Below are 25,732 nucleotides of genomic sequence, written 5' to 3'. Positions count from 1 at the left end.
TAGCCCTAGTCTGTCCCTTGCCTGGCCTTAACACTAGCCTGGGCATAGCCTGGCTCTAACCCTATCCTGGCCCTAGCCTGGTCATAGCACTAGCCTGGCCCTAGCCTGTCCGCAGCCCTAGCCTGGCCCTAGCATGGCCCTAGCCCAAGCCTGGCTCTAGCGCTAAACGGGCCTACCCTAGCCGAGCCCTAGCCCTAGCCTGGCCCTAGCACCAGCCTGGCCTAGCCCTAGCATGGCCGTAGCCCTAGCCTGAACCGAGCCCTAGCCTACCCTAGCCATAGCATGGGCCTAGCCCTAGCCTGCCCTAGCCCTAGCCTGGACCTAGCCCTAGCCTGGCCTAGCCCTAGCATAGCCCTAGCCAGGCCTAGCCATAGCCTGGACTTAGCCTTAGCCTGGCCTAGCCCTAGCCTGGCCGAAGCCCAAGCCTGGCCAAGCGCTAGCCTGGCCCGAGCCCCAGACTGGCCTAGTCATTGCCTGGACCCAGCCCCAGCCTGCCCTAGTCCTAGCCTGACCCTAGCACCAGCGTGCCCTAGCCCAAGCCTGGACCGAGCCCTAGCTGGCCCTAGCCCTAGCCTGCCCTAGCCCTAGCCTGGACATAGACCTTGTCTGCCCTAGCCCTAGCCTGGCCCTAGCCCTAGCCTGGCCCTAGCCCTAGCCTGGCCTAGCCCTAGCCTGGCCCTAGCACTAGCCTGGCATAGCCCTAGCCTAGCCTAGACCTAGCCTGGCCCTAGCCCTAGCCTGGCCTAGCCCCAGCCTGGCCCAGCACTTGCCTGGACATAGCCCCAGCCTGGCCAAGCCCTAGCCTGGCCCGAGCCCCAGCCTGCCCCAGCCCTAGCCTGGACTGAGCCCCAGGCTGCCCCAGCCCTAGCCTGGCCCGAGCCCCAGCCTGCCCTAGCCCTAGGCAGGCCCGAGCCCAAGCCTGCCCTAGCCCTAGCCTGGCCCGAGCCCCAGCCTGCCCTAGCCCTAGCCAGGCCAGAGCCCTAGCACGCCCTACCGCCAGCCTGGCACGAGCCCAAGCCTGGCCCGAGCCCCAGCCTGCCCTAGCCCTAGCCTAGCCCGAGCCCCAGCCTGCCCCAGCCCTAGCCTGGCCCGAGCCCCAGCCGGCCCTAGCCCTAGCCAGGACTGAGCCCTAGTCTGCCCTAGCCCTAGCCTGGACAAAACACTAGCCTGCCCTAGCCCTAGACTGGACCTAGACCTAGCCTGGCCTAGCCATAGCCTGGACCGAGCCCTAGACTGGCATAGGCATACACTGGCCCTAGGCTGGCGTAGCACTAGCCAAGTCCTAGCCTGGCCTAGCCCTACCATAACCATAGCCTGTACTAGCCCTACCATACCCCTAGCCTGGCCTAGCCATAGACTAGCCTAGCCCTAGCCTGGCCCTAGCCCTAGCCTGGCCTATCCCTAGCCTGGCCCTAGACATAGCCTGGCCCTTGTCCTAGCCTGGCCCTAGCCCTAGCCTGGCCCTAGCCCTAGCCTGGCCCTAGCCTGGCCCAAGCCGTAGCCTGGCTCTATCCTGCCCCTAGCCCTAGCAGGGCCCTAGCTCTAAACTGGCCTACCCTAGCCTGGCTCTAGCCCTAGCCTGGCCTAGCACTAGCCTGGCAGTAGCCCTATCCTGGCCCTAGCCCTAGACTGGCCTTTAGCTTACCCTGGATCTAGCCCTAGACTGGCCTTAACCTGGCCCTAGCCCTAGCCTGGCCCTAGCCTGGCCCTAGCCCTAGCCTGGCCCTAGCCTGGCCCTAGCCCTAGCGTGGCACTTGCCTGGCCATAGCCTGGCCCTAGCCCTAGCCTGGCCTTAGCGTGGCCCTAGCCCTAGCCTGGCCCTAGCCCTAGCCTGGCCCTAGCCTCGCCCTAGCCCTAGCCTGGCGATAGCCCTAGCCTGGCCCTAGCCCGGCCCTAGACCTAGCCTGGCCCTAGCCTGGGTCTAGCCCTAGCCTGGCCTAGCAGTAGCCTGGCACTAGCCCTAGCCTGGCCCTAGCCCTAGACTGGCTCTTGCCCTACCCTGGCCCTAGTCCTAGACTGTCTCTAGCCCTAGACTGGCCTAGCCCTAGCTTGGCCTGGCCCTAGCGTAGCCCTTGCGTGGCCTAACCCTAGCCTAGCCCTAGACTGGCCTAGCACTAGCCTAGCCCTAGCCTGGCCTAGCCCTAGCCTAGACCTACCCTGGGCTAGCCCTAGCCTAGACCTAGCCTGGCATAGCCCTAGCCTAGACCTAGCCGGATAGCCCAAGCCTAGACCTAGCCTGGGGTAGCCCTAGCCTAGACCTAGCATGGCCCTAGCCCTAGCCTGGCCTAGACCTAGCCTGGCCCTAGCCCTAGCCTGGCGTAGACATAGCCTGGCCCTAGCCCTAGCCTGGCCCTAGCCCTAGCCTGGCCCTAGCCTGGCCCTAGCCCTAGCCTGGCCCTAGACTGGCCCTAGCACTAGCCTGGCCCTAGCTTGGTCCCAGCCCTAGCCTGGCCTTAACCCTATCCTGGCCCTAGTCCTAGCCTGGCGTAGCCCTAGCCTGGCCCTAGCCCTAGCCTGGCCGAAGCCTTAGCCTGGCCCTAGCGTGGCCTTAGCCCTAGCCAGGCCCTAGCCTGACCCTAGACCTAGCCTGGCCCTAGCCAGACCGTAGCACCAGCAGGGCCCTAGCCCTAAACTGGCCTACCCTAGCCTGGCTCTAGCCCTAGCCTGGGCTAGTACCAGCCTGGCACTAGCCCTAGCCTGGCCCTAGCCCTAGACTGACCCTTGCCCTACCCTGGCCCTAGCCCTAGCCTGGCCGTAGCCCTAACCTGGCCTAGCCCAAGCCTGGCCGTAACCCTAGCCTGGCACTAGCCCTAAGCTGGCCTAGCCCTAGCCTGGCCATAACCCTAGCCTGGCCCTGGCCCTAGCCTGGCCGTAACCTGGCACAAGCCGCAGCCCGGCCCTAGCCCTAGCCTGGCCGTAGCCTGGCCCTAGCCCTAGACTGGCCCTAGCCTGGCCCTAGCCCTAGCCTCGCTCTATCCTGACCCTAGCCCTAGCAGGGCCCTAGCTCTAAACTGGCCTACCCTAGCCTGGCTCTAGCCCTAGCCTGGCCTAGCACTAGCCTGGCAGTAGCCCTATCCTGGCCCTAGCCCTAGACTGGCCCTTACCTTACCCTGGATGTAGCCCTAGACTGGCCTTAGCCCTAACCTGGCCTAGCCCTAGCCTGGCCCTAGCCCTAGACTGGCCCTAGCCCCAGCCTTGCCCTAGCCTGGACCTAGCCTTAGTCTGGCCCTAGCGTGGCCCTAACACTAGCCTTGCCCTAGGCTGGCCCTAACCCTAGCCTGGCCCTAGCGTGTCCCTAGCGCTAGCCGGGCCGTAGCCTGTCTCTAGCCGTAGCCTGGCCCTAGCCTGGCCCTAGCCCTAGCCTGGCTCTAGCCCTAAACTGGCCTTCCCTACCCTAGCCCTAGCCCTAGCCTCGACCTAACCTTAGCCTGGCATAGGCATACCCTGGCCCTAGCCTGGCCTAGCCCTAGCCTAGCCCTAGCCTCGCCCTAGCCCTAGCCTGGCCCTAGCCCTAGCCTGGCCCTAGCCTGGCCCTAGCCCTAGCCTGGCCGTAGTCTGGCCCTAGCGCTAGCCTGGCACTAGCCCTAGCCTGGCCTAGCCCTAGACTGTCCTAGCCCTAGCCTAGCCCTAGCCTTGCCGAGCCCTAGCCTAGCCCTAGCCTGGCCTAGCCCTAGCCTAACCCTAGCGTGGCCTAGCCCTAGCCTAGCCGTAGACTGGCCTAGCCTTAGCCTGGCGTGGCCCTAGCCTAGCCCTAGCGTGGCCTAGCCCTAGCCTAGCCCTAGACTGGCCTAGCCCTAGCCTAGCCCTAGCCTGGCCTAGCCCTAGCCTAGACCTAGCCTGGCCTAGCCCTAGCCTAGACCTAGCCTTAGCCTAGACCTAGCCTTGCATAGCCCTAGCCTAGACCTAGCCTGGGGTAGCCCTAGCCTAGACGTAGACTGGCCCTAGCCCTAGCCTGGCCTAGACCTAGCCTGGCCGTAGCCCTAGCCTGGCCTAGACATAGCCTGGCCCTAGCCATAGCCTGGCCCTAGCCCTAGCCTGGTCCTAGCCTGGCCCTAGCCCTAGCCTGGCCCTAGCCTGGCCCTAGCCCTAGCCTGGCCTTAACCCTATCCTGGCCCAAGCCCTAGCCTGGCGTAGCCCTAGCCTGGCCCTAGCCCTAGACTGGCCCTAGGCATAGCCTGGCCGAAGCCTTAGCCTGGCCCTAGCCTGGCCTTAGCCCTAGCCAGGCCCTAGCCTGACCCTAGACCTAGCCTGGCCCTAGCCAGACCGTAGCACCAGCAGGGCCCTAGCCCTAAACTGGCCTACCCTAGCCTGGCTCTAGCCCTAGCCTGGCCTACTACCAGCCAGGCACTAGCCCTAGCCTGGCCCTAACCCTAGAGTGACCCTTGCCCTACCCTGGCCCTAGCCCTAGCCTGGCCCTAGCCCTAACCTGGCCTAGCGCTAGCCTGGCCGTAACCCTAGCCTGGCACTAGCCGTAACCTGGCCTAGCGCTAGCCTGGCCGTAACCCTAGCCTGGCCCTAGCCCTAGCCTGGCCCTAACCTGGCACAAGCCCCAGCCTGGCCCTAGCCCTAGCCTGGCCCTAGCCTGGCCCTAGCCCTAGCCTGGCCCTAGCCTGGCCCTAGCCCTAGCCTGGCTCTATCCTGCCCCTAGACCTAGCAGGGCCCTAGCTCTAAACTGGCCTACCCTAGCCTGGCTCTAGCCCTAGCCTGGCCTAGCACTAGCCTGGCAGTAGCCCTATCCTGGCCCTAGCCCTAGACTGGCCCTTACCTTACCCTGGATGTAGCCCTAGACTTGCCCTAGCCCTAACCTGGCCTAGCCCTAGCCTGGCCCTAGCCCTAGCCTGGCCCTAGCCCTAGCCTTGCCCTAGCCTGGACCTAGCCTTAGTCTGGCCCTAGCGTGGCCCTAACACTAGCCTTGCCCTAGGCTGGCCCTAACCCTAGCCTGGCCCTAGCCTGTCCCTAGCGCTAGCCTGGCCTTAGGCTGTCTCTAGCCGTAGCCTGTCCCCAGCCTGGCCCTAGCCCTAGCCTGGCTCTAGCCCTAAACTGGCCTACCCTAGCCTAGCCCTAACCCTAGCCTCGACCTAACCTTAGCCTGGCATAGGCATATCCTGGCCCTAGCCTGGCCCTAGCCCTAGCCTGGCTCTAGCCCTAAACTGGCCTACCCTAGCCTAGCCCTAGCCCTAGCCTCGACCTAACCTTAGCCTGGCATAGGCATACCCTGGCCCTAGCCTGGCCTAGCCGTAGCATAGCCCGAGCGTGGCCCTAGCCCTAGCCTGGCCCTAGCCTGGTCCTACTCCTAGCCTGGCCCTAGCCTGGCCCTAGCCCTAGCCTGGCCCTAGCGTGGCCCTAGCCTGGCCCTAGCCCTAGCCTGGCCCTAGCGTGGCCCTAGCCCTAGCCTGGCCCTAGTGTGGCCCTAGCCCTAGCCTGGCCCTAGCCCTATCCTGGCCCTAGCCCAGCGCTAGACCAAGCCTGGCCCTAGCCTCCGTCTAGCCCTAGCCTGGCCTAGAAGTAGCCTGGCACTAGCCCTAGCCTGGCCCTAGCCCTAGACTGTCTCTTGCCCTAACCTGGCCCCAGCGCTAGACTGTCCCTAGCCCTAGACTGGAATAGCCCTAGCCTGGCCTAGCCCTAGCCTAGCCCTAGCGTGGCCCCAGCCCTAGCCTGGCCATAGCCTGAGCCTAACCCTAGGATGGCCCTAGACTGACCCTAGCCCTAGCAGGGCCCTAGCCCTAAACTGGCCTACCCTAGCCTGGCTCTAGCCCTAGCCTGGCATAGTACCAGCCCGGCACTAGCCCTAGCCTGGCCCTAGCCCTAGACTGACCCTTGCCCTACCCTGGCCCTAGCCCTAGCCTGGCCCTAGCCCTATCCGGGCCTAGCCCTAGCCTGGCCGTAACCCTATTGTGGCACTAGCCCTAACCTGGCCTAGCGCTAGCCTGGCCGTAACCCTAGCCTGGCCCTAGCCCTAGCCTGGCCCTAACGTGGCACAAGCCCCAGCCTGGCCCTAGCCCTAGCCTGGCCCTAGCCTGGCCCTAGCCCTAGCCTGGCCCTAGCCTGGCCCTAGCCCTAGCCTGGCTCTATACTGACCCTAGCCCTAGCATGGCCCTAGCTCTAAACTGGCCTATCCTAGCCTGCCTCTAGCCCTAGCCTGGCCTAGCACTAGCCTGGCAGTAGCCCTATCCTGGCCCTAGCCCTAGACTGGCCCTTACCTTACCCTGGATGTAGCCCTAGACTCGCCCTAGCCCTAACCTGGCCCAGCCCTAGCCTGGCCCTAGCCCTAGCCTGGCCCTAGCCCTAGCCTTGCCCTAGCCTGGACCTAGCCTTAGTCTGGCCCTAGCGTGGCCCTAACACTAGCCTTGCCCTAGGCTGGCCCTAACCCTAGCCTGGCCCTAGCCTGTCCCTAGCGCTAGCCTGGCCTTAGGCTGTCTCTAGCCGTAGCCTGTCCCCAGCCTGGCCCTAGCCCTAGCCTGGTTCTAGCCCTAAACTGGCCTACCCTAGCCTAGCCCTAACCCTAGCCTCGACCTAACCTTAGCCTGGCATAGGCATATCATGGCCCTAGCCTGGCCTAGCCCTAGCCTAGCCCTAGCCTGGCCCTAGCCCTAGCCTGGCCCTAGTCCTAGCCTGGCCCTAGCCTGGCCCTAGCCCTAGCCTGGCCGTAGTCTGGCCCTAGCGCTAGCCTGGCACTAGCCCTAGCCTGGCCTAGCCCTAGACTGGCCTAGCCCTAGCCTAGTCCTAGCCTGGCCTAGCCCTAGCCTAGCACTATCCTGGCCTAGTCCTAGCCTAGCCCTAGCCTAGTTAGCCCTAGCCTAGCCCTAGCCTTGCGTAGCCCTAGCCTAGCCCTAGCCTGCCCTAGCACTAGCCTAGACCTAGTCTGGCCTAGCCCTAGCCTAGACCTAGTCCGCATGGCCCTAGCCCAGCCCTAGCCTGGCCTAGCCCTAGCCTAGCCCTAGCATGACCCTAGACTTAGCCTGGCCTAGCCCTAGCTTGACCCTCGTCCTAGCCTGGCCTAGCCCTATCCTGGCCCTAGCCCTAGCCTGGCCCTAGGACTAGCCTGGCCGTAGCCCTAGCCTGGCCCTAGCGTGGCCCTAGCCCTAGCCTGGCCCTAGCCTGGCCCTAGCCCTAGCCTGGCCCAAGCCTGTCCCGAGCCCTAGCGTGGCCCTTGCATGGCCATAGCCTGGCCCTAGCCCTAGCCTGGCCCTAGCGTGGCCCTAGCCCTAGGCTGGCCCTAGCCCTAGCCTGGCCCTAGCCTCGCCCTAGCCCTAGCCTGGCGATAGCCCTAGCCTGGCCCTAGCCCGGCCCTAGACCTTGCCTGGCCCTAGCCTGGGTCTAGCCCTAGCCTGGCCTAGCAGTAGCCTGGCAGTAGCCCTAGCCTGGCCCTAGCCCTAGACTGGCTCTTGCCCTACCCTGGCCCTAGCCCTAGACTGTCCCTAGCCCTAGACTGCCCTAGCCCTAGCCTGGCCTGGCCCTAGCCTAGCCCTAGCGTGGCCTATCCCTAGCCTAGCCCTAGACTGGCCTAGCCCTTGCCTAGCCCTAGCCTGGCCTAGCCCTAGCCTAGACCTAGCCTGGCCTAGCCCTAGCCTAGTCCTAGCCTGGCATAGCCCTAGCCTAGACCTAGCCGGATAGCCCTAGCCTAGACCTAGCCTGGCGTAGCCCTAGCCTAAAGCTAGCCTGGCCCTAGCCCTAGCCTGGCCTAGACCTAGCCTGGACCTAGCCCTAGCCTGGCCTAGACTTAGCCTGGCCCTAGCCATAGCCTGGCCCTAGCCCTAGACTGGACCTAGCCTGGCCCTAGCCTGGCCCTAGCCCTAGCCTGGCCTTAACCCTATCCTGGCCCTAGCCGTAGCCTGGCGTAGCCCTAGTCTGGCCCTAGCCCTAGCCTGGCACTAGGCCTAGTCTAGCTGAAGCCCTAGCCTGGCCCTAGCCTGGCTTTAGCCGTAGCCTGGCCCTAGCCTGACCCAAGCCCTAGCCTGGCCCTAGCCAGACCGTAGCACCAGCAGGGCCCTAGCCCTAAACTGGCCTACCCTAGCCTGGCTCTAGCCCTAGCCTGGCCTAGTACCAGCCTGGCACTAGACCTAGCCTGGCCCTAGCCTGGCCGTAGCCCTAGCCTGGCCTTAACCCTATCCTGGCAGTAGCCCTAGTTTGGTGTAGCCCTAGCCTGGCCCTAGCCCTAGCCTGGCCCTAGCCCTGGCATGGCACTAGCCCTAGCCTGGCCTAGCCCTAGCATGGCCCTAGCCCTAGCCTGGCCCTAGCCCTAGCCTTGCCTAGCCCTAGCCTGGCCTAACCCTAGCCTGACCCTAGCCCTTGCCTGGCCCTAGCCTGTCCTAATCCTAGCCTGGCCCGAGCCCAAGACAGGCTTAGCCCTAGCCAGGCCCTCCCCCTAGAATGGCCTAGCCCTAACCTGGCCTAGCCCTAGCCTGGACTAGCCGTAGCCTGGCCCAAACCCCAGCCAGGCCTAGCCCTAGCCTGGCCCTAGCCTGGACCTAGCCCTAGTCTGGCCCTAGCCTGGCCTTAACACTAGCCTGGGCATAGCCTGGCTCTAACCCTAGCCTGGCCCTAGCCTGGTCATAGCGCTAGCCTGGTCATAGCCTGTCCGTAGCCCTAGCCTGGCCCTAGCATGGCCGTAGCCCAAGCCTGGCTCTAGCGCTAAATGGGCCTACCCTAGCCGAGCCCTAGCCCTAGCCTGGCCCTAGCACTAGCCTGGCCTATCCCTAGCATGGCCGTAGTCCTAGCCTGGGCCTAGCCCTAGCCTGGCCCTAGCCCTAGCCTGAACCGAGCCCTAGCCTGCCCTAGCCCTAGCATGGGCCTAGCCCTAGCCTGCCCTAGCCCTAGCCTGGACCTAGCCCTAGCCTGGCCTAGCCCTAGCATGGACCTAGCCCTAGCCTGGCATAGGCATAACCTGGCCCTAGCCTGGCCGAGCTCTAGCCTAGCCCTAGGCTGGCCTAGCCCTAGCATAGCCCTAGCCTGGCCCTAGCCTGGCCATAGCACTAGGCTGGCCCTAGCCCTATCCTTCCCAAGCCATTTCCTGGCCCTATCCCTAGCCTGACCTAGCCCTAGCCGGTATCTAGCCCTTGCCTGCCCTAGCCCTAGCCTGGACCTAGCCCTAGCCTGCACTAGCGCTAGCCTGGACCTAGCCCTAGCCTGCCCTAGTCCTAGCCTGGACCAAGGCCTAGACAGGCCCTAGCCCTAGACTGGCCCTTGCAATACCCTGGCCCTAGCCCTAGCCCCAACCTGGCCTAGCCCTAGCCTGGCCCTAGCCCTAGCCTGGCCCTAACCTGGCACAAGACCAAGCCTGGCCCTAGCCCAAGACTGGCCGTAGCCTGGCCCTAGCCCTAGCCTGGCCCTAGCCTGGCCCTAGCCCAAGACTGGCCCTAACCTGGCCCTAGCCCTAGCCTGGCCCTAGCCTGGCCCGAGCCCTAGCCTGGCCCTAGCCTGGACCTAGCCCTAGTCTGGCCCTAGCCGGGCCCTAAAACTAGCCTGGCCGTAGCCTGGCCCAAACCCTAGGCTGCCCTAGCCTGGCCCTAGCGCTAGCCTGGCCCTAGACTGTCCCTAGCCCTAGCCAGGCCCTAGCCTGACCCTAGCGCTAGCCTGGCCTTAGCCCTAGCCTGGCCTAGCAATAGCCTGGCATAGCCATAGACTGGCCCTAGCCTGGCCTAGCACTAGCATGGCCCTAGGCTGGCCAAGCCGTAGCATAGCCCTAGCCAGGCCTAGCCATAGCCTGGACTTAACCTTAGCCTGGCCTGGCCCTAGCCCCAGCCTGGCCTAGCACTAGCCTGGCCCCAGCCCAAGCCTGGCCAAGCGCTAGGCTGGCCCGAGCCCCAGACTGGCCTAGCCATAGCCTGGACCGAGCCCCAGCCTGCCCTAGTCCTAGCCTGACCCTAGCCCCAGCGTGCCCTAGCCCAAGCCTGGACCTAGCCCTAGCCAGCCCTAGCCCTTGCCTGCCCTAGCCCTAGCCTGGACATAGACCTAGTCTGCCCTAGCCCTAGCCTGGCCCTAGCCCTAGCCTGGCCTAGCCCTAGCGTGGCCCTAGCACTAGCCTAGCATAGCCCTAGCCTAGCCTAGCCCTAGCCTGGCCCTAGCCCTAGCCTGGCCTAGCCCCAGCCTGGCCCAGCACTTGACTGGACATAGCCCCAGCCTGGCCAAGCCCTAGCCTGGCCCGAGCCCCAGCCTGCCCCAGCCCTAGCCTGGACTGAGCCCCAGCCTGCCCCAGCCCTAGCCTGGCCCGAGCCCCAGCCTGCCCTAGCCCTAGCCAGTCCCGAGCCCAAGCCTGCCCTAGCCCTAGCCTGGCCCGAGCCCCAGCCTGCCCTAGCCCTAGCCAGGCCAGAGCCCTAGCACGCCCTACCGCCAGCCTGGCGCGAGCCCAAGCCTGGCCCGAGCCCCAGCCTGCCCTAGCCCTAGCCTAGCCCGATCCCCAGCCTGCCCCAGCCCTAGCCTGGCCCGAGCCCCAGCCGGCCCTAGCCCTAGCCAGGACTGAGCCCTAGCCTGCCCTAGCCCTAGCCTGGACCTAGCACTAGCCTGCCCTACCCCTAGACTGGACCTAGACCTAGCCTGGCCTAGCCCTAGCCTGGACCCAGCCCTAGCCTGGCATAGGCATACCCTGGCCCTAGGCTGGCCTAGCACTAGCCAAGCCCTAGCCTGGCCTAGCCCTACCATAACCATAGCCTGTACTAGCCCTACCATACCCCTAGCCTGGCCTAGCCATAGACTAGCCTAGCCCTAGCCTGGCCCTAGCCCTAGCCTGGCCTAGCCCTAGCCTGGCCCTAGCCATAGCCTGGCACTTGTCCTAGCCTGGCCTAGCCCTAGGCTGTCCCTTGCCCTAGCCTGGCATAGCACTAGCCTGGCCCTAGCCCTAGCCAGGCCTAGCCCTAGCCTGGCCAAGCTCTACCCTGGCCCAAGCCTGGCCTTAGCCCTAGCCTGGCCCTAGCCTGATCCTAGCACCAGCAGGGCCCTAGCCCTAAACTGGCCTACCCTAGCCTTGTTCTAGCCCTAGCCTGGCCTAGTACCAGCCTGGCCCTAGCCCTAGCCTGGCCGTAGTCTGGCCCTAGCGCTAGCCTGGCACTAGCCCTAGCCTGGCCTAGCCCTAGACTGGCCTCGCCCTAGCCTAGCCCTAGCCTTGCCTAGCCCTAGCCTAGCCCTAGCCTGGTCTAGCACTAGCCTAGACCTAGTCTGGCCTTGCCCGAGCCTAGCCCTAGCCTGACCCTAGACTTAGCCTGGCCCTCGTCCTTGCCTGGCCTAGCCCTAGCCTGGCCCTAGCCCTAGCCTGGCCCTAGGACTAGCCTGGCCGTAGCCCTAGCCTGGCCCTAGCCTGGCCCTAGCGTGGCCCTAGCCCTGGCCTGGCCCTAGCCTGGCCCTAGCCTGGCCCTAGCCCTAGCCTGGCCCTAGCGTGGCCCTAGCCTGGCCCTAGCCCTAGCCTGGCCCTAGCGTGGCCCTAGCCCTAGCCTGGCCCTAGCGTGGCCCTAGCCCTAGCCTGGCCGTAGCCCTAGCCTGGCCCTAGCCCGGCGCTAGACCTAGCCTGGCCCTAGCCTCTGTCTAGCCCTAGCCTGGCCTAGAAGTAGCCTGGCACTAGCCCTAGCCTGGCCCTAGCCCTAGACTGTCTCTTGCCCTAACCTGGCCCCAGCGCTAGACTGTCCCTAGCCCTAGACTGGAATACCCCTAGCCTGGCCTAGCGTGGCCCCAGCCCTAGCCTGGCCATAGCCTGAGCCTAACCCTAGGATGGCCCTAGAATGACCCTAGCTCTAGCAGGGCCCTAGCCCTAAACTGGCCTACCCTAGCCTGGCTCTAGCCCTAGCCTGGCCTAGTACCAGCCTGGCACTAGCCCTAGCCTGGCCCTAGCCCTAGACTGACCATTGCCCTACCCTGGCCCTAGCCCTAGCCTGGCCCTAGCCCTATCCGGGCCTAGCCCTAGCCTGGCCGTAACCCTATTGTGGCACTAGCCCTAACCTGGCCTAGCGCTAGCCTGGCCGTAACCCTAGCCTGGCCCTAGCCCTAGCCTGGCCCTAGCCTGGCCCTAGCCCTAGCGTGGCCCTTGCCTAGCCCTAGCCTGGCCCTAACGTGGCCCTAGCCCTAGCCTCCCCTAGCCCTAGCCTGGCCCTAGCCTCGCCCTAGCCCTAGCCTGGCGATAGCCCTAGCCTGGCCCTAGCCCGGCCCTAGACCTAGCCTGGCCCTAGCCTGGGTCTAGCCCGAGCCTGGCCTAGCAGTAGCCTGGCACTAGCCCTAGCCTCGCCCTAGCCCTAGACTGGCTCTTGCCCTACCCTGACCCTAGCCCGAGAGTGTCCCTAGCCCTAGACTGGCCTAGCCCTAGCCTGGCCTGGCCCTAGCTTAGCCCTAGCGTGGCCTAGCCCTAGCATAGCCCTAGACTGGCCTAGCCCTAGCCTAGACCGAGCCTGGCCTAGCCCTAGCCTAGACCTAGCCTGGCCTAGCCCTAGCCTAGACCTAGCCTGGCATAGCCCTAGCCTAGTGCTAGCCGGATAGCCCTAGCCTAGACCTAGCCTGGGGTAGCCCTAGCCTAGACCTAGCCTGGCCCTAGCCCTAGCCTGGCCTAGACCTACTCTGGACCTAGCCCTAGCCTGGCCTAGACTTAGCCTGGCCCTAGCCGTAGCCTGGCCCTAGCCCTAGCCTGGCCCTAGCTTGGCCCTAGCCCTAGCCTGGCTCTATCCTGACCCTAGCCCTAGCAGGGCCCTAGCTCTAAACTGGCCTACCCTAGCCTGGCTCTAGCCCTAGCCTGGCCGAGCACTAGCCTGGCAGTAGCCCTATCCTGGCCCTAGCCCTAGACTGGCCCTTACCTTACCCTGGATGTAGCCCTAGACTGGCCCTAGCCCTAACCTGGCCTAGCCCTAGACTGGCCCTAACCCTAACCTGGCCTAGCCCTAGCCTGGCCCTAGCCCTAGCCTGGCCCTAGCCGTAGCCTTGCCCTAGCCTGGACCTAGCCTTAGTCTGGCCCTAGCATGGCCCTAACACTACCCTTGCCCTAGGCTGGCCCTAACCCTATCCTGGCCCTAGCCTGTCCCTAGCGCTAGCCTGGCCCTAGCCTGTCTCTAGCCGTAGTCTGGCCCTAGCCTGGCCCTAGCCCTAGCCTGGCTCTAGCCCTAAACTGGCCTACCCTAGCCTAGCCCTAGCCCTAGCCTCGACCTAACCTTAGCCTGGCATAGGCATATCCTGGCCCTAGCCTGGCCTAGCCCTAGCCTAGCCCTAGCCTGGCCCTAGCCCTAGCCTGGCCCTAGTCCTAGCCTGGCCCTAGCCTGGCCCTAGCCCTAGCCTGGCCGTAGTCTGGCCCTAGCGCTAGCCTGGCACTAGCCCTAGCCTGGCCTAGCCCTAGACTGGCCTAGCCCTAGCCTAGTCCTAGCCTGGCCTAGCACTAGCCTAGCCCTATCCTGGACTAGCCCTAGCCTAGCCCTAGCCGGCATGGCACTAGCCCAGCCCTAGCCTGGCCTAGCCCTAGCCTAGCCCTAGCCTGACCCTAGACTTAGCCTGGCCTAGCCCTAGCTTGGCCCTCGTCCTAGCCTGACCTAGCCCCAGCCTGGCCCTAGCCCTAGCCTGGAGCTAGGACTAGCCTGGCCGTAGCCCTAGTCTGGCCATAGCGTGGCCCTAGCCCTAGCCTGGCCCTAGCCCTAGCCTGGCCCTAGCCTGGCCCTAACCCTAGCCTGGCTCTATCCTGACCCTGGCCCTATCCCTAGCCTGGCCCTAGCCCTAGCCTGGCTCTATCTTTACCCTAGACCTAGCAGGGCCCTAGCTCTAAACTGGCCTACTCAAGCCTGTCTCCAGCCCTAGCCTGGTCTAGCACTAGCCTAGCCCTAGCTTGGCCCTCGTCCTAGCCTGGCCTAGCCCTAGCCTGGCCCTAGCCCTAGACTGGCCCTAGGACTAGCCTGGCTGTAGCCCTAGCCTGGCCCTAGCCTGGCCCTAGCCCGAGCCTGGTCCTAGCGTGGCCCTCGTCCTAGCCTGGCCTAGCCCTAGCCTGGCCCTAGCCCTAGACTGGCCCTAGGACTAGCCTGGCCGTAGCCCTAGCCTGGCCCTAGCCTGGCCCTAGCCCGAGCCTGGTGCTAGCCTGGCCCTAGTCCTAGCCTGGCCCTAGCCTGGCCCTAGCCCTAGCCTGGCCGATGTCTGGCCCTAGCGCTAGCCTGGCACTAGCCGTAGCCTGGCCTAGACCTAGACTGGCCTAGCCCTAGCCTACTCCTAGCCTCACCTAGCCCTAGCCTAGCCCTAGCCTGACCCTAGACTTAGCCTGGCCTAGCCCTAGCCTGGCCGTAACACTAGCCTGGCACTAGCCCTAACCTGGCCTACCCTAGCTTAGCCCTAGCCCTAGCCTCGACCTAACCTTAGCCTGACATAGGCATACCCTGGCCCTAGCCTGGCCTAGCCCTAGCCTAGCCCTAGCCTGGCCCAAGCCCTAGCCTGGCCCTAGCCTGGCCCTAGTCCTAGCCTGGCCCTAGCCAGGCCCTAGCCGTAGCCTGGCCGTAGTGTGGCCCTAGTGCTAGCCTGGCACTAACCCTAGCCTGGCCTAGCCCTAGCCTGGCCGTAACCCTAGCCTGACACTAGCCCTAGCCTGGCCCTAGCTCCAGACTGACCCTTGCCCTATCCTGGCCCTAGCCCTAGCCTGGCCCTAGCCCTAACCTGGCCTGGCCCTAGCCTGGCCGTAACCCTAGCCTGGCTCTAGCCCTAGCCTGGCCCTAGCCTGACCCTAGCCCTAACCTGTCCCTAGCCTGACCCTAGCCCTAGCCTGGCCCTTACCTTACCCAGGCTCTAGCCATAGCCTGGCCCTAGCCCTAGCCTGGCCCTAGCCGTAGTCTGGCCCCAGCCCTAGCCTGGGCCTAGCCCTAGCCTGGCCCTAGCCCTAGCCTGGCCCAAGCCCCAGACTGCCCAAACCCTAGCCTGGCCCTAGCCCTAGCCTGGACTGAGCCCCAGCCTGCCCTAGCCCAAGCGTGGTCCGAGCCCCATCCTGCCCTATCCCTAGCCTGGCCCTAGCCCTAGCCAGCACTAGCACTAGCCTTGCCCTAACCCTAGCCTGGCCTCGCCCTAGCCTGCCCAATCCCTAGCCTGAGCTAGCCCTAGCCTAGCCCTAGCCCTAGCCTGGTTCTAGCCCTAAACTGGCCTACTCTAGATTGGCCCTAGACATAGCCTGGACCTAGCCCTAGCCTGGCCTTGCCCTAGAATGGCCCTAGCCCTAGCCTGGGCCTAGCTCTATTCTCTCCATAGACCTAGCCTGGCCTAGACCTAGACTGGCCTAGCCCTAGCCTCGTCCTAGATTGGTCTAGCCCTAGCCTAGCCATATCCTGGCCTAGCCCTAGCCTAGCCCTAGCCTAGTTATCCCTAGCCTAGCCGTAGCCTGGCATAGCCCTAGCCTAGCCCTAGCCTGGCCCTAGCCCTAGCCTGGCCTAGCCCTAGCCTGGCCCCAGCCCTAGCCTGGGCCTAGCCCTAGCCTAGCCCTAGACCTATCCTTGCCTAGCCCTAGACTGGCCTTCCCCTAGCCTATTCCTAGCCTGGCCTAGCCCTAGCCTAGCCCTATCCTGGCCTAGACCTAGCCTAGCCCTAGCCTAGTTAGCCCTAGTCTAGCCCTAGACTGGCCTAGCCCTAGCCTAGCCCTAGCCTGGCCTAGCCCTAGCCTAGACCTAGCCTGGCCTAGCCCTAGCCTAGACCTAGCCAGCATGGCCCTAGCTCAGCCCTAACCTGACTTAAGCCTAGCCAGGCCCTAGCCCTAGCCTGGCCTAGCTCTAGCCTCACCCTAGCCCTAGCCTGGCATAAACCTAGCCTGGCCCTAGCCCTAGCCTGGCCTAGCACTAGCCTGGCCTAGCCCTAGACTGGCCCTAGCCCTAGCCTGGCGTAGCCCTAGCCTGGCCCTAGCCCTACCCTGGAAATAGCCCTAGCCTGGCCTAGACCTAGGCTGCCTCTAGCCCTAGCCTAGCCTAGCCCTAGCCTGGCCGTAGCCCTAGCCTGACCTAGCCCTTGCCTGGCCTAGCCCTTGCATGACCTAGCCCTAGCCTAGCCCTAGCCCTAGTCCAAACCCTAGCCCTAGCCTAGCCCTAGCCCTAGCCTGGCCTAGCCCTAGTCCTAGACCTAGCCCTTGCCCTGTCCTAGCACTAGCCCTAGCCTGGCCTAGCCCTAGGCTGGCCCTAGCCCTAGCCTTGCCTAGCCGAAGTCGGGCCCTAGCCCTAGCCTGGCCCTAGCCGTATCCTGGCCCTTGTCTGGCCTAGCCCTGGCCTGGCCCTAGCCCTATCCTGGCCTAGCCCTGACCTGGCTCTAGCCCTGGCGTGGCCCTAACCCTAGCCTGGCCCTTGCCCTAGCCTGGCCCTAGCCCTAGCCTGGCCCTAGCCCTGGCCTGGGCTAGCCCTATACCTGGCCCTAGCCCTAGCCCTAGCCTGGCCGTAGCCCTAGCCCCTGCCTCGTCCTAGCCTGGCCCTCGCCTTAGCCCCGGCCTAGCCCTAGCCTGGCCCTCGCCCTAGCCCCGGCCTAACCGTAGCCTGGCCCTTGTCCTAGCGCCGGCCTAGCCGTAGCCTGGCCCTAGCCCTAGCCCCGGCCTAGCCCTATCCTGGCCCTAGCCCTAGACCCGGCCTAGCGCTAGCCTGGTCCTAGCCCTGGCCTAGCGCTAGCCTAGGCTAGGCTAGTGCAGTGAGCTGAGATGGTGCCACTGCACTCCAGCCTGGGCGACAGAGCTTGACTGCGTCTCAAAAAAAAAAAAAAAAAAAAAACAGCTGGAATCTGCTGCACACAGGCAATGACTCTCAGACATGAAACTCATATTTAGATCTGTGCTATGTTTTGGGTTTTGTTTTTAAATATAATAATGTTTAAACAGATTAAGCCAAGTCTTAAAAATAACAGGCACATATTACATGAAAGAAATCAAGGAAATGTCTCGGGACGAAAAAAATCTTAGTGTTAAAATTCCTAAATGTCATTATAGTCATTATATATTGTTCAAAAATAGCAATATTCTGATTAGTTATATGCTTGTTTGAAAATAAAATAATTTGGTAAATTTCCCATATATTTAGTCTAGTACTTAGTGTTAATATAAAAAGCTGGATTTGCCAGCAGAAATTGTAATTACTTTTTTATGAAGTAAACACACATTATATCACTATCATTGCATGGAAGAGAAAGTGAACAAAAAAGATTAAGGAATAAAAAAAAGAATATCACTATCATATAACTACATACATTAACAAAGAGACAAACATTTCCCACTGGAGATTAGGAGTTCAGCAGAAGTCTCTGAAAATACTAAAAACTGAAACACAATTAATAATTGCTTTTTGTTTGTTTGTTTGCTTGTTTTTTAACTATGTAGCGAATTCTTCTGGTTAATAGTAAGCATCAAAAGAAGAGATCTTCCTGAGAGCAATTATTAAACAATTCCTCTTGACCCACACTTCCAAATTAAGTCTATAGTTCTGGAGTTCTGGAATATGAAATCATTTTCATTTTAAACTTAGTTGATGGAAGGCAACTTTTAAACAGCAAACTGCAGTTTAAAGTTGCCTCAAACTTAGTAGCTACATTTGTAACAAGCAACCACCCACAGCCAGTTGTAAATACAGTCAATCATCAGTGACCATTGGCCTCTCTCACCAACCAATATCAATGTGGGCCACTTGCTTTGGAAAGACAGCCAATTAATCACAAACTCACTGCAATCCACAAGCCTGGGAGTGTTAACCAACCCACAGCAGCCTCACTCAGATAGCCATGTTTCTCCAGATGATGTTAACCCTCTTATGCCGCTGAGAGTCTGCCAATGCTTCAAGTCCGCTCCTCCCGCAACCCTAAGTAAGATCAACAGCTGCTCTGTCAGAATACAGAGTGCCTGATGAGCATAGCTCTCTTATAGAAAGCAACACGTTCCAACTTGGTCTTTTAACTTCAAATACTGAAGGTTCATAATCAATTGGAAACAACTTTAAGTCCATTAAATTTACCACCCTTATATTTTAATTTTCTTTATAAATTACCAATGAACTATGTAATTCCTTTGATCCATTTTATCATAAGTAAAACTATCATGATTATTAGTAAAAGAATAAATAGTGAGTAACCACAATATTGAGCTTTTCTCTCTAAATGGAAAACTATTAATACAAAGAATGTAGCTTATTACAAAGAGCCAAAAAATCCAAAAACGCATGTAATTTCCAGGCAAAAGTGTTAGAATGAACCCATGTGAAATCTTTCTTTTTGTTTTTTTTTTTTTACCTGAGAATCAATCTAATGTTTAAAACAATACATCAAAGGGTAAACTTCAGTTGCTCATTTAATAAATATTTATTGAGTAGCTACTTATTGCAAGCTAGGCCCTTTTCTAGGCACACAAACATCCTACTCATGGGAGTGAAATAAACACAATAACCATAGATAGATTAGGCAAAATATACAGTGTTAAAGGAGAAAAACTAAAGCAGGAAAATGAAATGTTTACAGGTTTGAGAGGAGGGATAGTGGGAATTCTAGGATGGCCAGAAAAGTCCTTACTGAGAAAGGGGCTTTTAAGTAAAGAACTGAAGGAATGGAAAAAGAAAGCCAGGAGGCTATCTGAGGAAAAGGCATCCCAGACACAGGGAACTGCCCAGTACAGAGGTGTGCTTGGGGTGTTTAAGCAACTGTGATAGATAACGAAGAGCAAGAAGTTTAGTGTAGCTGAAGCACAGCAAAGGGAATAAGAAACAGAAGTTTAAGTGAGAGAGAGAACAGGGCATATTGTGTGTTGCCTTATAGGTATGAGGAGGAACCCTGACACATACTCAGAGTGAAATGGGAGGCAATCAGATGGATCTGAGCAGAATGACATCATCTGACTTATGTTTTAAGTATGGCCACTGAGGTGAGGATTAATGAAAAGAGGTTTCTTTAAAAAAAAACAGACCAATTAACAGTCTATTACATGCATCTAGAGAGCAGATGGTGGTGGCTTGGAAATGGAAGATATGACTGGCTTCTGGATATATTCTTCAGGTACTCCTGACAAGATCTGCTGACAGATTAGATGTGAGGTGTCAGAGAGAGAGGGGAGTCAATGACGACACCTTAGTTTCTAGCAGAGCAACTGCAAGAGTTGCCATTAATGCAAGTAGGAAAGACCATGTGAGGGGTAGGTATGAGAAAGAATATCGGTACCCCAATCTTGGACCTGGTAAGTTTGTGATACCCAACAGTTCATGACCAATCAAACAGAGATGTCAAGTAGGCAGGTTGGTATAGAAGTCTGGAATTAAGGAGAGAGATCTAGGCTGGAGACACGCATTTGGAAATCATTAGCACACACAAGGTAGTAAAAGTCAGGAGAAAGAAGATTGAGGACTGAGTCCTGGGACATAACAGTCCTGGGACATATCAATGTGTAAAAAGTGGGATATGAGAAGAAAGCAAAACAGACTATGACAGATGGACTGGAAAGGCAGGAAGAAAAGCCAGGTGAGTGAGTGAGATCCTGAAAGCCAAGTGAAGACACTGTTATGGAGGAGAGAGTTTTCCATTGGGTCCAATATTGCTGACAGGTTAAATAAAATGAGGTCTAAGAAACAATGTCTAGATTTACAAATCAATGGTAAACTTGAGAACAACAATCTTGGAAGAGTGGTGGGAGTGAAAATTACTGGTATCAGCTCAAGAGTGAATGGACAAGAAATCTGAATCCATGAGTATATACCATTCTTTCAAGGCCAGCATACCTAGGGGCATGACTGTAGATGATCTAATTTTCTTCTTGTTTAGCTGTATTTTTCAATTCTTATATAACTATATACTATATTTTTACCCTTTAAAAGATTTTAAAAATCATACCTATATGGCATTTTTGAAATGCCAGATGAAGGTATTAAATAAAAATTCATTAACTTATAAAACCAAAAGACCTCTTGAACATTTCTAGATTATATAAGCTGATTATCATTTTGCTCATGCTTATACATAAAGACCAAGGAAGACTAAAAGTTTCGGGAGAAGTATTTCTTGCTTGATAAAAATCATCTAACTCTAGAATATTTTATACTCATCAAATATACAAAGTAATAATCAAAATACGGAATTCTATAACACGAATAAAAGGGGACAAGTGCAGAAAATAATCTTATTTTGTAAATCAAATTTGTCTAAATTATATGAAGCTACTGTTGAAAAATATGGTGTGTTTCCTACTGAAATGCATTATCTTTTAAAAGAAAGGATAATGGCATGCATGTAGGGTACCTTTAAAAAGAGGATTCACTGCATAACAGCACCTTGGTTTTAGCACAAGGATCAACAAATCGGTGCTTGTGGAGCAAATCCAGCCCACTGCCTGTTTTCATAAGGAAATTTCCTTGAAATGCAGCCACACTTATGCCCTTTATAATTCACAAGGCCTAAAATATTTACTAACTGGCTCTTTACAAAAACAGCTGTCCAATTCTTGGTTCAGTAGAGCTAAGATCCTCTGTTGTATTTTAGTAAGTTTTACCCAGTATATTGAAAAGCTGACACGGAACATGAATCCCCATGTGCAATCCCTTGGCAATATTCAGATTAATTTGAGGATCTGGTATTTCAGCACTCACACATTGACAGCAAAAAACAAAAATTTAATAACTAGAATTCTGTTGCTAACAAGGTACAGTGTCAATGTAGCATGTAGCTAGCTTCCTTTTGTAACTCAGCAGATATTATGAGAATTCCAACAAAACTGGCTTAAGATGTGTCATCAAACTAAAGGCTTTAAATAGACTTTAATTGTGAAATAATCAGTACACTCCTGGTCTAACAACTTCTTTTATTAAAATGAGTGCATGCTACATTATTTTCTGGGTATGACAATTGTACTATTTCCTTATTGCTAAGGATTTAGACTATCTCCAACTTCTTGATATTACAATGCTATAATAAATATCCTTATACATAAGTATATATGCAACATATATAAATATCCTTAACATAAATATATCATATATACTTAACATTATATATATTTAACCTATTAGCCTATTGTATGTTACATACTACATGTAATCAATGTCCTTAACACATATGTGTATGTGTTTACACAAGTCATATTTTCCTGCAGGATCTTGTCCCAAAAGTGAAGTTGTTAGGTTAAAGAAGTGACATATTTGAAATTTTGATACATGCTACTAAATTACCCTACAAAAAGGATTCATCAATTTCATTTAACAAGTGTATGAAAACGCCTTTTTCTTCACATTTGCCAATACTTCCGATTTTTTAAATAAAATATCAATATGATTGGAAAACATGGTGTCTCATTGTTAGTTTGCATTTTTCTGATAACCAAGGAAGGCTGAATATCCTAGTAAAAGTATAAAATCTGTTCATCATGAATATTAGCCCAAATTAGGATTCATTTCATAGCACATAATTGTCTCCTGTTTTTTGTTTTTGTTTATGTTTTTGCTTTTTTTTTTGAAATGAAGTTTTACTCTTGTTGCCCAGGCTCGACGGCAATGGCATGATCACAGCTCACCACAACCCCCGCCTCCCAGGTTCAAACGATTCTCTTGCCTCAGCCTCCTGAGTAACTGGGATTACAGGCATGCACCACTACACCTGGCTAATTTTGTATTTTTAGTAGAGATGGGGTTTATCCATGTTGGTCAGGCTGGTCTTGAACTCCTGACCTCAGGTGATTCACCCGCCTTGGCCTCCCAAATTGCTGGATTACAGGCGTGAGCCACCACGCTTGACCAATTGTCTCCTGTTAAACACTGCTATAGGCTTACCTGTCATGCTCTCCATTTTCCTTCCTAGGAATCTGCTGATTTAGTCCATCATCATCATTGCCAACAGTAGTACCATCAGTTAGGGTTCCTGATAATTCTGTGCTATTACTTCTGTGCTTCTCCATTTCTTCTTCAACCTTGAGTGAGAGTTTGATGTTCAGGATGATTGTTATTGCTTTATTCAATACAAAGAACTTTTTTCTGTTTGCACTGATTTCATCACTTGACTCAGTTTAATTATAATTTTAGTCATTAAAATATTTGGTGCTTACTTTAATTTTATCACATCTGGAACTATCATCATATAATTATAATTATTATAATTTTATCATCAACATTTTTGTAAAGTCAGCTTCATTTCTGTTTCAATGAATGAGACAGAATTTTCCAAAATTTCAACCAGGGCCCTTCTTAATTTTGTGCTTTTATTCCCAACCACCCTTCACTATGTATTATGAATTTTTACCTCATTTGACTGGCACAAACATGAATAAGAAGATAAAGACACAAAGCGTGTCTTCTTCTGTCTTTGCCACTTGACTTTCATATTAAACAGCCAGATTGAGAGGATACAACACTGTGAGGTTTCAGGAAAAGAAAGGAAGCTTTCCCTTTTCTGCACTAAGCTATTCTTTTCCCCCACTAACTTTTGTCTTTTTTTTTTTTTTCATTTGAATCCTGGGATATCAAAAAGGTGAAGGTGCTTACTGAAATACAAGTCCGCCACAACACAAAAAGCAGAGTGAAACTGCTGAGCTAGGGTGGAATTCTGGAAATGAGATGCTTCCCAAATTTCACATTCAATAGCCATAAAAGTTTATAGCTGGAGGATATACAGTATAAGAATCTACTTTAGCTCACTCTCTATTGATAACTGGGCTAAAGTCAAAAAAGATTAAAATGATTGATCCAAAGCCCCTAAAGTGCCATTACCTAGCATTTTGTGGCACCAAAAGAGACAGTACAATTCCATAATGCTGAATCAGACAAATTCAGCAAATTAATCAGATAGGTTAAAAGTGTGACTTGGGTAAAATAATTTAATGCCTTAGCGGAGGGTGGGAGGCCTGCCCTAATCAATGTAGAAGACTCAGCTTTCTACTTTGGCATCATATACTAAGTGTTTGGCTGAGCATTTATGCTACTTACATGGAAAAAATATATATGCCAAAACTTACTGTACTTTATTAAGCAACATAACATAAAGGTCTGATTCAACAGAAACAGTGGAGAGTAGTTATATTAACAAATATATTAAAGTGTATATACTTGTTGTTGAAAAATATTTAAAGTGGTCATGATGCAATTCTAAGTTCCAGCAGTTTGAGTTAAACAGATAAACCTGAAAAGCACAATAAACAGATTCATTGGCCAGGAATATTTGCTGCAGCTCTCAGGGCTGGATACATTTTTTTTTCTTTTCTTTTATTTTTTTAATAAGAGATGAGGTCTCACTATGTTGCCCAGGCTGGAATGCAGTAGCTATTCACAGGCATGATCCCACTACTGATCAGCACAGGAGTTACTTATGACCTGCTCCATTTCCGACCTGGGCTGGTTCACCCTTCCTTAGCAAATCTGGTGGTGCCCCGCTCCCAGGAGGTCACCATATTGATGCCGAACTTAGTGTGAACACCTGATCGGCATAGCACACTACGGCCCAGAATGCCTGGCCTCAAATGATCCTCCTGCCTTAGGCTCCCTAGTAGCTGAGACTACAGGTGTTTGTCACCACGCCTGATAGATACATTTTTATATCTCTTCTTAGTCATTGCTTCCTTTCTACTGTATTCCCATCTTATTGTTAGACACAACTCATCTTTAAGTCGGTAAAAGGAAAAAGCCCTCAAGCTCATCACATTTCCTTTAGCGATTTTCTTGACGCCTCTCCCGGTTCTGAAGGTCACATGATATATGGCTACATGAGTTTCACAATCCATACGCCACTTGGAAGACTGACAGAGAGACTTAGGTCAATTAAGAAACAAAGATTATGAGAAAGTTTTCCTAAACTCCTATTACTTAGAAATCATCTGTTTCTACACACAATTACAGATTTAGACAACCAAACTGTATGCTTTTCATACGCTTTTCCTAAGTGGAAAATCAGAATGGACCAGATAATTGAGAGAAAAAACAAAGAGTGGCAGCAAGTAAAACCCTACCTCTTTATGAAGTTGAACATTTTCTTTCTTCAAAGCCAGGAACTCTTCTTCCAATGTGTTGACCTCATTCTTAAACTTTTGCATGTCTTGCTGTAATTCTTCATGTAGATATACTTCTGATGTTCTGTCAGAATCTGGTGGTAAAGAACTCAGATTTTCTAATTTAGGTTTCAGGCTTTTATAGTTATTTGTACTGCCACTGTCACTATTTTGGTTCATATTTTTTGTCATTTGCAAATCAAACTCTTGGTCTTCTTTCATTTCAACCGTAACCACTTCTGGGTTCCTTGCTTTCTTAGTGCTTGCATCATTATGAAAGTTCTTATCTGTACTAAAAATATGTCCAATGCCTGGTTTGTTATCATTGTCACAGTCTAATTTATTTTCATGTAAATGAAGCTTAGAAGATGACTGGCAAACATGTTCTTGGGACCCAGAGTATGGATGATAGTATGGATGGATGATATTTTTGAGACTGGGTTCTTTTTGTTCAGGAAATGTCTCAAATACCACTGAGACAGATATTTCAGATGCATCTTCTTCCTCACAACCAGGTATGTTATTTGTCAAATTAAAGGGAATATCCTTTACATCTGTTCCTCTTGTAGAGTTATCAAGTAGTGGCTCTTCCTCAGGACAAGCCGGAATTTTGTATTTTTCATAAATTTCACCAAACCTCTGCTTTAACTCATTTATGATGAGTTTTAATTGGTTTTTCCACTCTAATTTGCCTTGTTCAATCCACATTTCCTCAGATTTTTGCACATGAGGAAGTACTGGATATATAGGTATATCCTCTCTATCACAATCCTTAGCCATTTCTGGTTCTTGAGACGTTTTCTGCAGATGCAAAAGTGGAAGATTAATTTGCTTGTTTTGTTTCTTGGGTGTCTTCTCTGTTGGGCTACATGTTTTAAAAATAGCTTTGTCCTTAAATAACAGGTATGAACAAAGAAAAATTCACAAATAATTAAAATGAAAATTTAACTGTTAAACTTCTTCATCTAGGTTTAGCTACTCCCAAATCACTGGCTTGTAACTAAGAAGTTTAAAAAAATTGTCTTAGCTGAAAGGAGGAGAAAAATATGAACCAGCAAACTTAACTTTGTCACTGTTTGTTTGGAATAAACTTAATTCATTATGTGTTAAATCTACCAAAAATGAATTAGCAGATGATTTCTAGTGTTACAAAGGCTTCCTCACTTGGAAAGTGAGCCCCTACAGTACATGTAAGTACTACATATTACTACATGTAAGTACTATATATTACTACATGTAAGTTCTATAGATTACTAACTGGAGGGTAGGCAATCTTCAAATTATTAGGAGCCCGAATCAACAGCAATCAGAAAGAAAAGCAAATTCTTAAATTTTAATTCAAATTATATACTGTAACATCATAGGGTTATATATCTAGACTGTCTTCTTCAGTTCAGTTCTAATATATACTACGGTCCCCTAATAACACTAACTAAAACTTTAAAGATAATTCTTACTAAGTTTCTGCATCTAAAAAGTTAGAAAGTTATTGTTTGTACCCTAACACCAAAGATCCCATTCTGCAAGGTATGATTCCCTTAATAGGCAGTTGGGTTGATTTCATAACCCCACTCTCACTGAATGTAGACCGTGAAGTCAATGAAAGGCCACATCTTTAACCTAGGCATTAGTAACTGGCAATATAAACTGCAAAATTTGAGCCACTGGCCGTGATTACTCTTATACCATGAATCCAACTCAGTGGCCATCACTGTTAAATTGTTCATAATTTCTGTTGCTTAATAATATAAGTCAATAATTGACATTACCTTCTTTATCCCGTAAGAATATTCTAAGAATGGAAGAGCAAACAAAATTCTGGAATGTTTGCCTCTACTCCAAGGGTAA

The 25,732-nt window shown here is 54.6% G+C and overlaps 2 protein-coding genes across 3 annotated transcripts in view; one reads left to right on the top strand and one right to left on the bottom strand.

Annotated features, from left to right (window-relative positions):
• The window catches only part of LOC129137579 (coiled-coil domain-containing protein 144A-like), a 153,510-nt gene that overhangs the window by 61,308 nt on the left and 66,470 nt on the right, over window positions 1–25,732 (top strand). Inside the window, exon 2 of the mRNA XM_063798863.1 lies at window positions 18,688–18,793. The gene's annotated coding sequence lies outside the window, so the exon portion shown is untranslated. The remainder of the gene's footprint in view (window positions 1–18,687; window positions 18,794–25,732) is intronic.
• The window catches only part of LOC129137574 (putative coiled-coil domain-containing protein 144B), a 90,780-nt gene that overhangs the window by 62,292 nt on the left and 2,756 nt on the right, over window positions 1–25,732 (bottom strand). For both annotated transcript variants that reach the window (XM_063798869.1, XM_054670298.2), the window contains exons 3-4: window positions 23,846–24,685; window positions 21,681–21,817 (exon numbers count right to left, since the gene is read on the bottom strand). In XM_063798869.1, the coding sequence (XP_063654939.1) occupies window positions 21,681–21,817; window positions 23,846–24,685 (977 nt within the window). The remainder of the gene's footprint in view (window positions 1–21,680; window positions 21,818–23,845; window positions 24,686–25,732) is intronic.

Source organism: Pan troglodytes, chromosome 19 (assembly GCF_028858775.2).
Source record: "Pan troglodytes isolate AG18354 chromosome 19, NHGRI_mPanTro3-v2.0_pri, whole genome shotgun sequence".
In the NCBI taxonomy this organism is placed as follows: Eukaryota; Metazoa; Chordata; class Mammalia; order Primates; family Hominidae; genus Pan; species Pan troglodytes.
The sequence above is the reverse complement of the archived record's forward strand: the minus strand, read 5'-3'. Positions and strand labels throughout refer to the sequence as shown.